The 16,653-nt window shown below is 38.5% G+C and overlaps 1 protein-coding gene across 2 annotated transcripts in view; it reads left to right on the forward strand.

Annotated features, from left to right (window-relative positions):
• Window positions 1-11,798, forward strand: part of kcnn4 (potassium intermediate/small conductance calcium-activated channel, subfamily N, member 4) — a 49,289-nt gene extending 37,491 nt beyond the window's left edge. The window contains exons 6-9 of one of the 2 annotated variants that reach the window (XM_046846661.1): window positions 3,491-3,612; window positions 4,712-4,781; window positions 6,176-6,336; window positions 10,432-11,798. In XM_046846661.1, coding sequence (XP_046702617.1) covers window positions 3,491-3,612; window positions 4,712-4,781; window positions 6,176-6,336; window positions 10,432-10,435 — 357 coding nt within the window. In that variant the 3' untranslated portion in view covers window positions 10,436-11,798. Of the gene's footprint in view, window positions 1-3,490; window positions 3,613-4,711; window positions 4,782-6,169; window positions 6,337-10,431 lie in introns of both variants that reach the window. The other variant, XM_046846660.1, reaches the window with a different exon arrangement.
• Window positions 11,799-16,653: the final 4,855 nt, after the last annotated feature.

A 16,653-nucleotide genomic window follows, 5' to 3' on the forward strand; every position in this document is an offset into this window, starting at 1 on the left:
CTGCACCACTCTCCCTTTATCCTCAACCACTGCGCCACACTCCCTTCATCCTCAACCACTGCACCACGCTCCCTCCATCCTTCAACACTGCACCACTCTTCCTCCATCCTCAACCACTGCACCCTTCTCCCTCCATTCTCAACCACTGCGCCACTCTCCCTCTATCCTCAACCACTGCGCCACTCTTTCTCTATCCTCAACCACTGCACCACGCTCCTTCATCCTCAACCCCTGCACCATGCTCCCGCCATCCTTTAACACTGCACCACTCTTCCTCCATCCTCAACCACTGCACCATTCTCCCTCCATCCTCAACCACTGTACCACGCTCCCTCCATCCTCAACCACTACACCACTCTCCTCCATCCTCAACTACTGCACCACTCTTCCTTCATCCTTAACCACTGCACCACTCTTCCTCCATCCTCAACCACTGCGCCATGCTCCCTCCATCCTCAACCACTGCATTACGCTCCCTCTATCCTCAACCACTGTGCCATGCTCCTCCATCCTAAACCACAACCCCACGCTCCCTTTACCCTCTTTCACGGCACCACACTCCATCCATCCTCTACCACTGCACCATGCCACCTAGATTCTTTATCACCCTACCACGATCCTTCTATCCTCTGCCACTGCACCACGTTCGCTCCCTCCAGCCTTAACCACTGCACCAGTCTCTCTTAATCTTTAGCCACTGTACCACTCTCCCTCCATCCTTAACCACTGTACCACACTTCCTCCATCCTACACCACTTTACCACTCTTCCTCCATCCTCAACCACTGCGCCACACTCCCTTCATCCTCAACCACTGCACCACGCTCCCTCCATCCTTAACCACTGTACCACACTTCCTCCATCCTACACCACTTTACCACTCTTCCTCCATCCTCAACCACTGCACCTCTCTCCCTACATCCTCAAACACTGCACCACTCTCCTTTCATCCTCAACCACTGCACCACTCTCCCTCCATCCTCAACCATGTACCACACTCCTCCATCCTATACCACTTTACCACTCTTCCTCAATCCTTAACCACTGTACCACACTCCCTCCATCCTACACCATTTTACCACTCTTCCTCCATCCTCAACCCCTGCACCACTTTCCCTCCATCCTCAACCACTGCACCACTCTCCCTTCATCCTCAACCACTGTGCCATGTTCTCTCCATCCTTAACTACTGCACCATACTGCCTCCATCCCCTACCACTGCACCACGCTACCTAGATCCTTTATCACTCCACTATGCTCCCTCCATCCTCGACCAATGCAACAATTTCCCTCCATTCTCAAACAAGAACTTGAATCGTATCATGACTTAACATAAAACAGATGGAAGCATTCAGTGACGTGACACAGGCACTATCACACCTCAATACATTTTGAATATAATAATCATCGTACTTCCAGATAATTTATAAATGTACATATCTTTTATAGTCATTATATGAACATTATTCATAGGAATAACAGTCCCTGTTATTCAACCATCCTTTGATTGCCTTCATGAACCTGTCAATACCTTTAAAGATTTCTCAAGTGCTTGAGTTGGGAACAGAATCAGCATATAGTTTCAATAGATGTGGTATAAAGTGGCACAAATGGAGCAGGTGTTATGTTCCACACCGCATGTGTATTATGCTTTCTAGGCTTTTTTTAGACAAAATGTTTTCCTTAAAAGCGCATTTCAAAGGGCACCGTAGTGTAGGAAAGTGCTCAGTGGGGTCCAGCAAAAAAAAAAGCATTAAAATCTTTGTAATGGTGTCCAAAAGGCGTCAAAGGCAGGAAGCAATCAGGTCTTTGTCAGGAAAAGGACTTGTGTCAGTCTGAATGTGGTTTTAAGCGGTGGACAGGAAACTGCAAGCGCTGGTGTGCACACGTGTGCGTGTGCACTCTAGCGTGTGTTATGACAGATGACGGTAGAAGGTGGGGTATGAGGATGCTAAAAGGATGGGTGCACTGTGCTACACCTCTCCAACAGGATCCATCTGTTTGCTTATCAGAGGGAAGGAGAAGCCCAAAAATAAACACACTTGGCAGAAGATACTGGGAGAGTTTCCATAGATGAAAACAGTCCAATTAAAAAAATAAAAAAGGAAGGAAGTGTGTATCACCTAAAGCGGCCAAATGTTAGTGTTGGTCAGGTGTTTCTTGGCCAGAAATACACCACACAAGTTACATAAGGTGATTTCTTATTATTGTTGATGTGCTGTTGCATGTCTAAGGGTTAAATTCATGATTTGCCAAGTGTCACATCCTGTCACAGGTTGTATCCTTATGTCTGCAATTGCTGTGTGTATGTGTGTCCTGTGGACTTAAGTTGTCACCGTCAGTGATTTACCCTGACGGATTTGAAGGAAGACATCTGGATGCTCTAATAATATCCAAACACCACAGCACTCCAGTGCCAGTGAGGGTGTGACATCATAATGAGCAGCCTGGGTTAAAATAGTGCTCTCAGCAGGATGGCATGGACTAGAATAGAATCAAAGACCAGAAAAAAGATGTAAACCTCAGGAATGTAACCCACATGTTCATTCTGTTGTGGATCCTGTTCTAAGAGCAAACATTTCTATGATTATTTCCTTTCGTTCTGCTCATATAACATTAGCGAGTGTAAATACCCTTTTTTTTTGTAACTCGTATCAGACGTAACCATTTAAAGATATACATCAGTGCAAAAGGATTTTTTCTCCGTTATCTTCACCTATAAAAATATTTCAGCCCAAGCAATTTTTTGGTCAGGTTTTTCCAATGGATCCAGATAACACTGGGCACAATTTAACCAGCATCGATCACCACTTCATTGAACAACACTATTTACACACTCATTAATCATAGTCAGTCTGCTGGCATTTTTTTTGGACCAGAAAACCTGAAGGCACCCTACACAAACATGAGGAATCAGACCCTAGTGTTCTGTGTTGGCAATGTCCGCTGGTCCGCCATGCCACCAGCTCAGTATGTCCAGTAGAAATACTGTATGACATACCTGTCGTCCAGGCCTGCCTCTGGATGGGGTTCTCATAGATTGGAGGCCACTCTGTGCAGCTGGGGATGGTTTCTCATCAACGCCCTGGGGTTCCATGAAATTACTGAGTAAGAAGGGAGCTTTGAGGATGGATTTGTACTGTAGTTCGTGTCAACAGTCTGCTACACTGACTAGGACTACAATTTGTTTCTGATCACATCACTGGACAGATGAGGACGGGTTCCCTTCTAAGTCTGGTTCTTCTCAAGTTTCTTCCTTATGCCATCTCGGGGAGTTTTTTCTTGCCACAGAATTTGGCAGTGAGAGATAACCCATTATTTCAGGACGGTAGTAGTAGGAAGGACCCTCCCCCACCCCCACCCCCACCGACAGTCTGGCTTTTGTGTTCTGAATCCACCCTTTTGTTTTAAATTAAATTTAAAAAAAGTGCTGTTCCAAAAAATGTAGGTGCAATTTTTTTGAACGCTAAGCAGACTCTGTGCCGTTAAAGATCCGCAACGCAGCTGCAAACGTGCTGAGGGAATGCTGGCTTCTCCACCGCACCACACAGGCCAGGGACAAGCACAGCGAGCACCGACGCCACCAGAGATGCCTGCTGGAAGCCATCCGAATGTAAGTAACCTTAAACTTGCCTAATCTGCTACAAATTTAGCAACATCACATTCTACACAAACAAAGGTCTGTATAAACGAATATGATTAGGATTTGTTCAGATTTTCTTGTTAATAATTGGTGAACAAGAGCATGGTGGAGGTTGCAGTGTGAACCTATATTTTGGTAATTATTTTCCTTATCCCTTTATCTTCTGTTTGTTTATTGGGTTGGATCACTTTATCAAGATACACCTTGGCAAGCAGTGCAAGTAAACCCTCCTCTTTAAGATCTAAGTTTGACAACTGGTTCAAACACGTGTTGTCCCCTTTTCCTTAATGTTACTAACTGAAATAGTACTCTCTCCTTTGGATGTCTACAGTCTGTTGTTTACATTCTGCACCCGCAACTTCCTGCTGATAAGGAGATCAGCCAGGCTTCAGTTAAGTCATGAACAGGAAGTTCAGACGTGTGAATTTGTGAACCGGTGTTTAAAACCATTAGCAACGGCAACTGGCCTTCAAAACTTTTCCATACACATTTGAGCCAGACAGCATGTGAGTGTGTGCTTTTGCTCATTTATGAGGGTGGAGGGATTTTAGTCGTCCGGCACACGAAAATATCTGGAAATAAAAATCTGGAAATAACACTAGGCACATCTTAGACTTTTGGATAAAGAGCTAAAGGTCAGAATAGGTGGGCAATTTCCTTATTTTGTGTTTATGGTACATTTCCTTTTTTATTTTTATGGTTTCTTTTTTTTTTGTTTTTTTGAAGGCTACTATTTCATCTGGTTGACACTCCAAGGCCAGCCAATTCTGCCTGCTTCAGCAGTTACCTTACAACCACCCTGCAATATTGGTTTCCGTTCTACTTTCTGAAACACTGAATTATCATCCAAAGTTAGACAAGCCTTAAAATACTACACAATATCAGAAATGTCAAGAGATATTTAAACCTTTGTCCAGCTTATTCTCATTGATCATACAAATTTAGTCATCAGCAGCAACTGACATGAGCAACTTTTCCTGAGAAAAGCAGTTATTTTAAATATTTTTTTAAGGTTAGAGATGTTTCTGTCTGTTAACCTCAGTGAACCTCCTTTATTTTCCACTTGTAGATTTCGTCATCTGCGGCTGAAGCAGAGGAAACTGAGGGACTACACAAGTGAGATGGTGGACCTCTCTAAGGTTGACATAAACGTTCTAAAAAAATTTGATCTATAGTTCTATTCAATTTCATAGATGCTACAAAACTTTTAATCATTGAATAGGCACTATTTTTTATGTGTTTATAAAGTTTTGAGTGTATATATAGTGTATATACATGTACGTGTATTTTTGCTGACACATGCCTGCTGTTAAAATTATACATACCAAAAGGTCAAGCTGTGAGTGATACCATTGACATACCTGGGAAAAAAAAATTATACGTTTTAGCAAACAAGGATGTAAGGTGTCCTGCATGCATTTATCTCAACCGTTTGTTTATAAAGATGGTCCCAGGGTTATGAAGGTTAAGCTTTTTTTTCTAAGATTTTTCGATCTAACGATGAAAAGAGCAATACGACAAATTGTAAAAATATATATATATATATATATATATATATATATATATATATATATATATATATATATATATATGTACAATAATGTAAAAAATAATATACAAGTTTTGCACGTCAGGCTAACCTAGCGCCGTATGCTTCTCGCTCTGCTCGCGAACATACAACAGTCAGTTTTGACCTGCCATGCCTTAACTTCTAATTATTTCAAGTTTCTTTGGAGATGCGTTCTGATAAGTCCATAAGTAAGTCCGGGGAATACCTGTATTAATACCAGCTCTGTGTTTTGCTATCTATTTAGCTAACTGTAAATGCTACAACAGCTTTTTCTTTTAAACAGCATTGCCTAAATATTTAAATTATGTATCATAAGTCTTCTAGGTTTATCTTTTTGACCCTCTAAATAATGACTGATTCAGTGTTGTAGAATTGCTATTTAACACTTGTGTGACATGGTGGTCCGGCAAACAAAAAGGCTAACCTAGATTTGGGGTTTTTTTTCATTTAAATACATTTCAGTGTATGACATTTACTAGACTCCCTTATACAGAGGAATTTATCTCATTGATACAACTGATCACTTCAGGGTTAAGGGCCTCAGCAGCCCAGCAATGGCAGCTTGGCAGTGTTGGGGTGTTATGATTTAAACTCACAACCTTTCAATCAGAAGTCCAATGGGTTAACCACTGAGCACCCACTTCCCCCAGGTAGATATATACAAATACATCTGTTAGAATAGCACAATAAGTGAAAATAAAATGGCAGTAATGAAAAATGTTGCCTAAAGCCTTATCTGATCTGCAATCAAAAGCATACCAGAACACTATTTACTGGTTTTTCAGTCCATAATCCCACTCCAGAGTGAGTCAGTAAGTGAAGCATAATGAAAAGAAGCATGTTATTGCAAAACTGTGTAGAGCAGTTAAACTTTAATGCTGCTCGACCCTACAGAAGTTCAAACCCAGACCAGGCTTTATAAGGCAAAATAAAATGTCTTAATCTTTTATTGGACAGATGCAGATGATCATGTGTGACCTGAGTGCCAACTGGAACAACTCATACCGAGAACTGGAGCAGCGCATCATCTCTATGGAGCAGAAGCTGGATGAGTTGGGCCAGTCATTCCAGAGCACTTCTGAGCTTCTGAGCCAAGCACTGCAGCGCCGCCACCTTGTCCACAGGTATCATCCCAGTCCAGCGGGGCACAGCCTTTTGATTAATGGAGTAGCTATTCAAAAATAAAAAAATGTTGATGCAGTGACAGTGGTAAAGGAAGTGGTAGCTTAGTGGTTAAGGCCATGAGCTCAAATTCCAGCCACACCAAGCTGCTACATCTGGGATCCTGAACTCAGGCCAAAGACTAGCTAATATGTTCATACATTGAAATACCTACTTACATACCCCTCAATCTAAAAAGGCTTGGTCTAGCCATGTGTTAAACTGCACTTTTTAGCCCGCATTATTTTGAGCAAGTTTTGGAGAATGGGTGTCTTTCTGGCCTGACAGCTTTTCCGTCTATGATGATGCAGAAGTCTCTTAATTGTGGATGTACCTGGTGGTATTAAAAAGTTTCAAGACTAGTTTAACACTTCAACAGATGGCAGCACATAGTCCCACGCACAGTCACACGGAGCACCAACCTTCTTAAGTCAGTATGCTAAAAGACATCGTCCTGTGTACATCCGAAGCTGCGCAACTGCTGCTATTCTGACCACATGGTTTAACCCCTCTGCGATTTCATCATGGACAGCAAGTTAGAACAAACACAAACTTCCACCCAGTCACTGAGCTCTCCTCACATGTGAGTTTCTCGCCGGAAACAACATGATCTCACTTCACCCACTTCCCGAAGATGAAGATCCGGCTCAATGGTCACCGTTTTGACACCATTGCAGAGATCCAGCATGAATCGCAGAAGGTACTTCACACGCTTTGAAAAGAAGACTTCCAGGAGATATTCCAGAGGTGGCAGGAACGTAGGGAGCGCTGTAATGCTGTGCAAGGGGACTATTTTGAAGGTGATAGAGTGTAAACATAAATAAATAAATTACTTACTTGTAAACAGGATTAGTTTTGAAACATTTTGATACCAATATTATTGGTGAAATAAATTAGTAAATATTTTAGTATCTGCCTTTACTAATTCAGTTTAACCTTTGGACCGATGTTTGTTTAACCCTGGGAACAATGCAAGACCTGTGTGGTCCTGAGATTTGCATATTTGCATACAGTTGTTTATACAGTTACCCTCAGGTACAGTAGTGCCTTTGGTTGTTTGTAAATTGCTCTTAAATATGAACCAGACTTGTAGAAGTCCACATTTTCTTCAATATATTTTCTGAAGAGCTTGATTTTTCTCTTATGGTATCAAGTGCAAAAGGTCACTGCTCCAAAGGAAGGCTTTGAAATACAGCTACAAATGCACTCCTAATTATGACAAATTGGCCAATCAGAGGTCTCTGAAAGATAGTCAATTTGGTGAACTTTTTTTTGGATTTCTGAATTGAGAGTCTAGTTTTTGGTTGTATTCTGGTATGTATTTTTGACCACTTACGGCTGTCATTTTCAACCAAGAACTAGACACAACCTGAATGTAGTCTACAGTTGAGTAATCATCAAATAGTCATTACAACAATACAGTCCTACAATTACAATTACACTTACAACAGATCATCAACAAACTCTTTTAAGGTGTTATTGTGTATGATGTTCAAAGGTATGATGTGCCTTTATTCCATTTTAAATTCTTTTTTTTTATATTCATTGCTATTAAAGTGGTCATTGGACGTAAAAAACATTTAATATGTTAATGCCAGTAAGCAGTTACAAAATGTAAAAAAATAATAATAAAAAAAAATAGCTAATTCAGTTGTCTATGCAGAAATGGGTCAACTTTCTATAACTCTGAAGTAAGAAAAATTACTTTTTAAAAAGACTGGAACTTAAAGCACTGTATAGCCAACTATCATTAGAGAATTCTCAGCTAAATTTTGGGCTCTAGCTTTGGGCTAAAGTGTACTCCTACAAACATGAGAGAAAGGCAATACAATTACTAGCACATTAGTTACTCCAGGCTTATCCCACAGATTCTGAATCCGACATATGAATTTGACAAATCCCGGGTAAATCAAATTTTCAAAGGATCTGGATATTCTGAAATTAGATTAGATTAAATTCAACTTAATTGTCATTGTGCAAGGTACATGTACAGAGCCAATGAAATGCATTTATCATCTAACCAGAAGTGCATAAGTGGCCTATTTACAATAAATAAATAGCAGTGTGATTAACAAGGGTATAAGGTCCATATGTACAGGGCTGGGGGTGAATAATGTACAGAAGGTGAAGAAGGTAATAATATATGTGTATATATAGTAATATACAATATACTGTGCAAAGATTGTGCATAGTTGTCGGAAGATAACATGCCCAAATGACATGATATAATTGTGTACACGTATGAATGTTGTGTGATACAGTATATAGAGAATGAATATAAGTGAAATATACAGTAGTGCAGTGATCAAGTTATGGATGCCCCTCGCCCTATGCAGACAGCATTTTTTGTAATTGTCCTCTAATCTGGTGCCTGTGTGCCCATGCATCGTTGGGCAGTTTTCAACACCCTCTGAAGGGCTTTATGGCCCAGAGCAGTGCAGCTGCTGTACCACACTGAGATGCAGTTAGTGAGGATGATCTTAATGGTACAGCGTAAAAGTTATCCAGTATCCTGTAGCACAGGCGGGACTTTTTAAGTCTCGTCAGAAAATACAGGCTCTGTTGTGCCTTTCTGTTCAGGATAGAAGAGTTCAGGGACCAGGTGAGATCCTCAGAGATGTGGACTGCTCTGTTTGTGTAAATGGGGGCATGAGTGTGATTGCAGGTTTGTCTAAACTGTACAAAGACCTCCTTTTACTTCTTGGTGTTGTGTTTCAAGTTATTGTCCTCACAGCATGCTATAGGTGCTGGATCTCTACCCTGTAAGCCGTCTAATCGTTAGCTCTGATCAGGCCTACCACCGTGGTGTCATCTGTGAACTTAACAATGCTGTTTGAGGGATAGGCAAGTGAAAAGCGAGTGTAGAAGAGGAGACAATACACATCCCTGAGGAACCCTATTTCTTTAAGTGAGACTGGAGGAGGTGACGGTGTTCTGTCGGACCGACTGTGGACTGTTTGTTAGGAAGTTCAGTTGCAGAGATATGTGCTGATGCCAAGCAGATTCAGCTTCATGACTAGCTTGAAGACTCCCATGTGGAATTATATAAAGCCTTTTCTCTGACATAACTCTGCTTGATAATTAAATTAGCTATTTCCTATTTCAATTCATTTTGTTTAACAGATTGTGCTGTATTGTTAGATTGCATCAGACAGAGGCATAAAAAATGTTGTTATATTGGACAACAGAAACTTTGTCCTCATGTGCAACTTTGACAAGGGCTACATTGTGATGTCTTGATGACATAGTCAATGTGTCACCAAAACAGCAGGTCTTGTAAGGTGTTGTATGCATTGTTTAATACCTAAAAAGTGGTCCAAGGAAGGATAGCTGGTAAACTTGTGACAGGATCATAGGTGACCAAGTTTAACTGATGCACTTGGTGAGCAAAGCCTTGTCTATCCAGTCAGATGTGTACACAAATACATCATAGCTTGCTGCATATAGAACTGTGTAGCCACAGACACCAAACACCTTCATCGAGCAAATGAGCATCATTACTAGACAATATAGAAATGGAAGAAAGTGGCCTAGTCTGAGAGGAATCATGTTTTCTGTCACATCATGTGGGTTCCCCGGGGCTTACTGTCACTTAGCCAGGTAGGAGATGGCACCAGTATGCACCCAAAAAAAGGCAAATGCAAGCAGTGTATTGTTCTAATAGGAAATCTTGGGTCCTGGCACTCATATTGGTATTATTTTGGCACATACCACATATCAAATTATTGCTGCAGACTGAGTAAACTTATTGACAACACTATACCCTAATGGCAGAGCTGCAGTTTTGGCGATGCTTTGACCTAGTCGTCTAGCCGTCGCAATTTGGCTCTTGTCAAACTCACTCATATCCTTACGCTTGCCCATTCTTCCTGCTTCTAACACGTCAACTTTGAGGCGAAAATGTTCACTTGCTGCCTAATTAATCCAACCCACTAAAAGGTGCCATGATAAAGAGATAATCAGTGTTCTTTACTTCACCACTCATAATGTTTTAACGTCATAGTGTTATGCCATATCAGTTATAGGTTACTTATGTTGTGTTCTTTTTTTCCAAACAGGTGACATGTGGCATAGTTCTCCTCTGAAACGCTACAGTGGAGGCTCAGATCAAAACTGCACAAAGCTACTTGGATCAGCATGAATAGAGGACTTATGATTAATTTTTTCACAAACCTCCAGGGCTGCAGTGGCTGCATGGACTTTCCAAACAGAAAGATTACTGTTTTTGGATATGTGATTATGAGAAAAATCAAATGTATTTATGCCAATATTTATGTGTGTCTATAGCTACATCACTGAAAAAAACAACAACAGGGATGGGGTTCAGTGTTTGATGCTTTGAAGGTTTAGTGAAACTGTGTTTCTATGTAAATTCCTTGTTACTTTAAATGACAAAGTGATCAAAGCTTTTGAGCCCACTCCAGCAGGTCCATTTTAGGGCCAGTTCAGTCCAATTAGGCCAAAAGTCTACGACCAAGAACTGTTTTTATTTCGTCAGTTATCATTAATAGATTTGCACCCGTTTGAAATCATGTAGGATCTTGAAATCTAGCCGGCTATCCTGTTTGATTACCACTGCATTCATTGAAATTGTTGTAACGCTACACATTTCCTTTAGTGCGGCATGTTATATACCCTTCATTGATTCAGTTACTATGGTCCTCTAAGTTTGTGGGTTGAACTCCAGGCATGGCATGAAACCAAACTAAAAAAAAATATTTGAATTGTAAACAGATTTCGTAAGTTTGGTTCAGGAGTCTATATTTTAGTCTTCATGGATTTCCAGGCAACCCATAGCATCTTTTTAAATCCTATCTGTGCTTAAAACAATGGAAAACAAAACGATATATATTTTTGGCAAAACAGACTATGAATTTGATGTTTTAAAATACTGCACTTCAGATTCGACAGTTGTAGATACATAAAAAAATAGCTGTGGCTATTAAATGTTACCTCAGAGTTGGATGTCTTTGGATTCTGTAGATGTAACTAGGAGACCCAAACCTGATCCAGCATGACAATGCCCGTGCACAAAGCCAGCTCCATGAACATATGCTTTACATGGGTTGGAGTGAAAGATCTCGCTATAGAGCTCTGATCTTAAGCTTAATGAACACCTTTGGGATTAATTGGAACGTTGAATGCACCCCAAAGGTCCTCACCTCACCTACACCAGTACCCGAATTTAATGAAACCCTTTTTTCTAAACAAGCACAAATCTCCACAACCACACTGCAAAATCTTGTTTGTCCCCAAAGATAAAAATAAAGACACCACTGTATCTGTAGAACCACTTTCACCAATTACCTATAACATATTAGTAAAGAATGCTATAATCTTGTCCGAGACATATAATTTGACAAAAATGTGTTAGGTATTTTTTTTCCCAAAACTGTGGAAATAAAAATAGTTCTTGTAACCACAAGCTGGGGTTTTTTTTTTTCTTTTTTTTTTCTAAACATGGCTCTGTTTGGTTTTTGCTTTTTGACACAAGCGATTTCTCAGTGTCGCGAACACTGACTTCCTATTTTATTTTTATTTTTTTTTATGGATTACTGTTGGATTATTAACGTTAGGTGCAGAGAAAGTCAGCATTTATTTTTTTATTAAACCTGCTGCAAAGCTAAATGTTTTTATATACAGGCACCAACTGTAATACAAGCAAAAGTGAGCAAAACTGCTATAAAGATTGCCTGATTAATGCCACCTCTATAAAGGGACTGTACTGTAAATCTAAAGATTTTAATTAAGATTTACTTAAATAACACCAGGTGCATAAATTATTCACCTAAACATTGACATACCATAATTTCCATAATACTGTAATCATACAATACAAATTAATGTATTAAGATTAAGCCCATTATGGCGATATAATTTCTTATCAAAAGTAGAGGTCGACCAATACCATTAGCTAGGTTGGATCGTATTTGCCGAAAGCGGTTAATAAATCGACCGTTTTTATGGATACTGGATTAAAAACAAACAAACAAACAAACATAATACTCCATGTAAAATAGTACCGCACTTTATTACAAAAATAAAAAAAAACAGTTATAAATCATGAAAATGTGGTAAATTAAAATAAATATCAATTAATTAATTAATATAATTATGTATTTCATAAATTAGAAATTAGGATTCAATTATAGCGCTATGCATGCAGCATGCAGTCCTGTTTAAAAAACAGACAGCACGTGGCATCAGTGAATCGCCTCTAGAGGCCGATCTCGTAATTACAGCCGACTGGAGGCCGGAAAAACTATAGGTATGGATTTTTGCCAATAATTGCAACAACTACCTGTGCCTATTAATTGCAAAACTGACTGGTCCTCCACCCCCACATCCACATTTTAGGACTCACATCTGAAAATTACCTACCTGAATTAAAATGTTCTGAAAGTTCCTGACAACAGTTTGCTGCATACACAATTTAGGTTAATCAGTTGACCTATAATCAAAACCTCTTTAAAAAACAAAATTAAGTTTTCAGATTTAAAGTTTTACACTTTTATTTTTTAAAAAAAAATAAAAAAAGCCCATCCTTTATACGGTATGGATTTAATCATGGTCTGAATACAGTCGTGTTGGTTCAGAAGCGCGATGTTAACAATTAAGCAAAAGTTGGGATACGTGTTACTTTTTTACTTTATTAACAGTTTATTGATGCTGGAGTTCGTTAATGGTAAACGAATGCCATAAATAATGTTTGTTTAATGGAACTTTAATGTAAAATGTTTTTTTTTCACATGATTAAACAGACATCATGCACCATTAAACACCGAATCAACAATTTGCCGTTCCTGTAGGAGGTGCGTGGGCTTGAAAATGACGCCATTTTATCAGATTTTTTCATGTACGCATGTGTACCCAATATGGGAGCTGATGTTATTAATCCCAATTCTATCAATAGGGAAAAAAAAAAGCAGTAAACAGTAAAAAGTGAACAGTAAAGATTTCCAGTGCTGTTATAATATTGGTATACTTGTCCAGTTAATTAGTTAACTGGATCTAACTGTATGATAAGAATAAAGGTTTCATTCTGCCCCTGCTGGTTGTAGCATGAGTGTTTAAAAGTTAACATTCCACTAACACACAAACTTTCAATATTGCATTGACAATGTAAACACTTGAGAGAAAAGAAAACTGTATTTCAATTCCTCTGTATGTCTGCACATAGAGTGGCATTGACAAATAAACAACAGTGAACCTTAAGCAACTGAGGAAAAAACTTTAGTCCCACCATTAAATGATGTCAGCTGTAACCGAAAACCAAACCACTTCATTACTAAAGCAATTTTAAGTTTGTGTAGTGGTAGTGTTCACCACAGAGGGCTCCAACTGTGGTGTTTCATATTTATTTAGAAATTACATTACACTGCACCTGCATGCTTCACATTATCACACCCTCTCAGTTGCTCAAAGGTTGGTTAGTTAAAGTGTATTCTTTTTCTAAAAAGGGTACTGGGAAATAATAGCAAGGCATATCTACCTTTATCTAGAACATTTTAAGTAGAGGTCGACCATTTCATCAGTTTTGCCATTTAATCGGCAACAATAGTTGATTGCAATAACTTTAGGCAAAAATCCATACTGAGTTTTTTAAGGTTGCGTTATACAGTGCAAGAGTGGCCTCTAGAGGCGAAATTCTGATACTGCCTGCTGTTTCACTTCAGATGTAACTGTTTTTTTTATTTTGTGTTTCAGTATGAATGCGTCTTTTATTTTCCTCAATATTAATTAATATAATTTATACATTCATTGTTATTTTATTTAACACATTTTCATGATTCAGTACAGTTTATATTATATATATATATATATATATATATATATATATATATATATATATATATATATATATATATATATATATATATATATACACACACAATACAGACCAAAAGTTTGGACACACCTTCTCATTCAAAGAGTTTTCTTTATTTTCATGACTATGAAAATTGTAGATTCACACTGAAGGCATCAAAACTATGAATTAACACGTGGAATTATATATGGAACAACTGAAAATATGTCATATTGTAGGTTCTTTAAAGTAGCCACCTTTTGCTTTGCACACTCTTGGCATTCTCTTAATGAGCTTCAAGAGGTAGTCACCTGAAATGGTTTTTACTTCACAGGTGTTCCCTGTCAGGTTTAATAAGTGTGATTTCTTGCCTTATAAATGGGGTTTGGACCATCAGTTGTGTTGTGCAGAAGTCAGGTGGATACACAGCTGAATAGACTGTTAGAATTTGTATTATGGCAAGAAAAAAGCAGATAAGTACAGAAAAACGAGTGGCCATCATTACTTTAAGAAATGAAGGTCAGTCAGTCTGAAAAATTGGGAAAACTTTGAAAGTGTCCCCAAGTGCAGTCACAAAAACCATCAAGCGCTACAAAGAAACTGGCTCACATGCGGACCGCCCCAGGAAAGGAAGACCAAGAGTCACCTCTGCTGCGGAGGATAAGTTCATCCGAGTCACCAGCCTCAGAAATCGCAGGTTAACAGCAGCTCAGATTAGAGACCAGGTCAATGGCACACAGAGTTCTAGCAGCAGACATCTCTACAACAGCTGTTAAGAGGAGACTGTGTGAATCAGGTCTTCATGGTAGAATATCTGCTAGGAAGCCACTGCTAAAGAAAGGCAACAAGCAGAAGAGACTTGTTTGGGCTAAAGAACACAAGGAATGGACATTAGACCAGTGGTCTGATGAGTCCAAATCTCGGGGAACTCCTTCAAGACTGTTGGAAGACCATTTCAGGTGACTACCTCTTGAAGCTCATCAAGAGAATGCCAAGAGTGTGCAAAGCAGTAATTCAAAGCAAAAGGTGGGAACTTTGAAGAACCTAGAATATGACATTTTTCAGTTGTTTCACACTTTTTTGTTATGTATGTAATTCCACGTGTTAATTCATAGTTTTGATGCCTTCAGTGTGAATCTACAATTTTCATAGTCATGAAAATAAAGAAAACTCTTTGAATGAGCAGGTGTGTCCAAACTTTTGGTCTGTACTGTATATTATATTTATATATATAAGTCCAGTACAAAATTACATGGAGTGTTTCTTCTTTTTTTATCCAGTATGCATTTAAAAAACTCCATTACTTTGATTAATCGATTATCAGCAAGTATGATCCAACCTAGCTATCGGTAAAATCCACTATAGGTCAACCTCTACTTGTAAGTGGCTCTAAATAAGGGTGATACCAAATGCTGCAAAATGTAAATGAACAGTTACAGAACAAGAAACAATAAATGAACAGATAAACACAACAATGATAGAATCTATAATGGATCAATATCAGGATGTTACCCAGATGAAGAATTATTTTTTTTTTGTCTGGTTCTGCTCAATCATCTCAGGGAGTTTTTCCTGGCCACAATTACCGCTGGATCGCTTGTTATAAATAAACTTACAGGGACTAATTTAGCTGAATCTCCATTGTTACATACCATACAAATAAAATTTAACTGAATTATTACGTTTAAAGCTGACAAGCCAAAGAATCCCGAAGAATTCAAGTTTTATTTTTTTTTTATAAGTGTGGTTGCAAAGGGGTGGAACATTTCTGATAAATTTCCAGAAACTTTCTATGGGAACTTCATCTGGGGAATTTTGGAAATATTCCAAGTTGGAAACTTACCAGGTTTTTTAAGGAATTTACAGAAATGTTTGGGAATTCATGGGAATTGATAAAAAATAATAATAATTGGGGACTGTCATATACAAAACAAACATTTTGTTTGGTTAGAATTTGACATGCATGCAGACACAGATTTAATAAAAAAAATTACATTATTGACAATTATGTATGCAAAATGTATGCAATTTACTTTAATAATCGCTAAAATTGACATTTTATTATTTTGTGTGCAGGAATCGGGAAATGTGTTGTTATTGAGGAATGCACGGTGATTATAGGGGGTGTGGCCTCAGTTGCCCTGCAGTATGTGTGCTGTGTGCATGCGATTGACGAATGTGCAGGGTTGAAATTTTATTAAATTGTATTATTTTTAATCAACTACATATAAGTGCCCTATTATTGGCTAACTAATAACTATAGCTAACTTTAACTGGCATGTTTTTATGTTCCGTTTATTTACTTTAATTTCCATAAATTTCTGTGGAAAATTTCAGTCAATGAGACAGTAGAGACTGACCTCTACTGTCCATTACAAAAGTGTGTATAAAAAAAAAATTATAATATTAATAATAATTTACATCAGTAGCAAATAGACCATTCAAATTCAACAAATGTATATAAATAAGCTTC

Source organism: Silurus meridionalis, chromosome 4 (assembly GCF_014805685.1).
Source record: "Silurus meridionalis isolate SWU-2019-XX chromosome 4, ASM1480568v1, whole genome shotgun sequence".
NCBI classification, from domain to species: Eukaryota; Metazoa; Chordata; class Actinopteri; order Siluriformes; family Siluridae; genus Silurus; species Silurus meridionalis.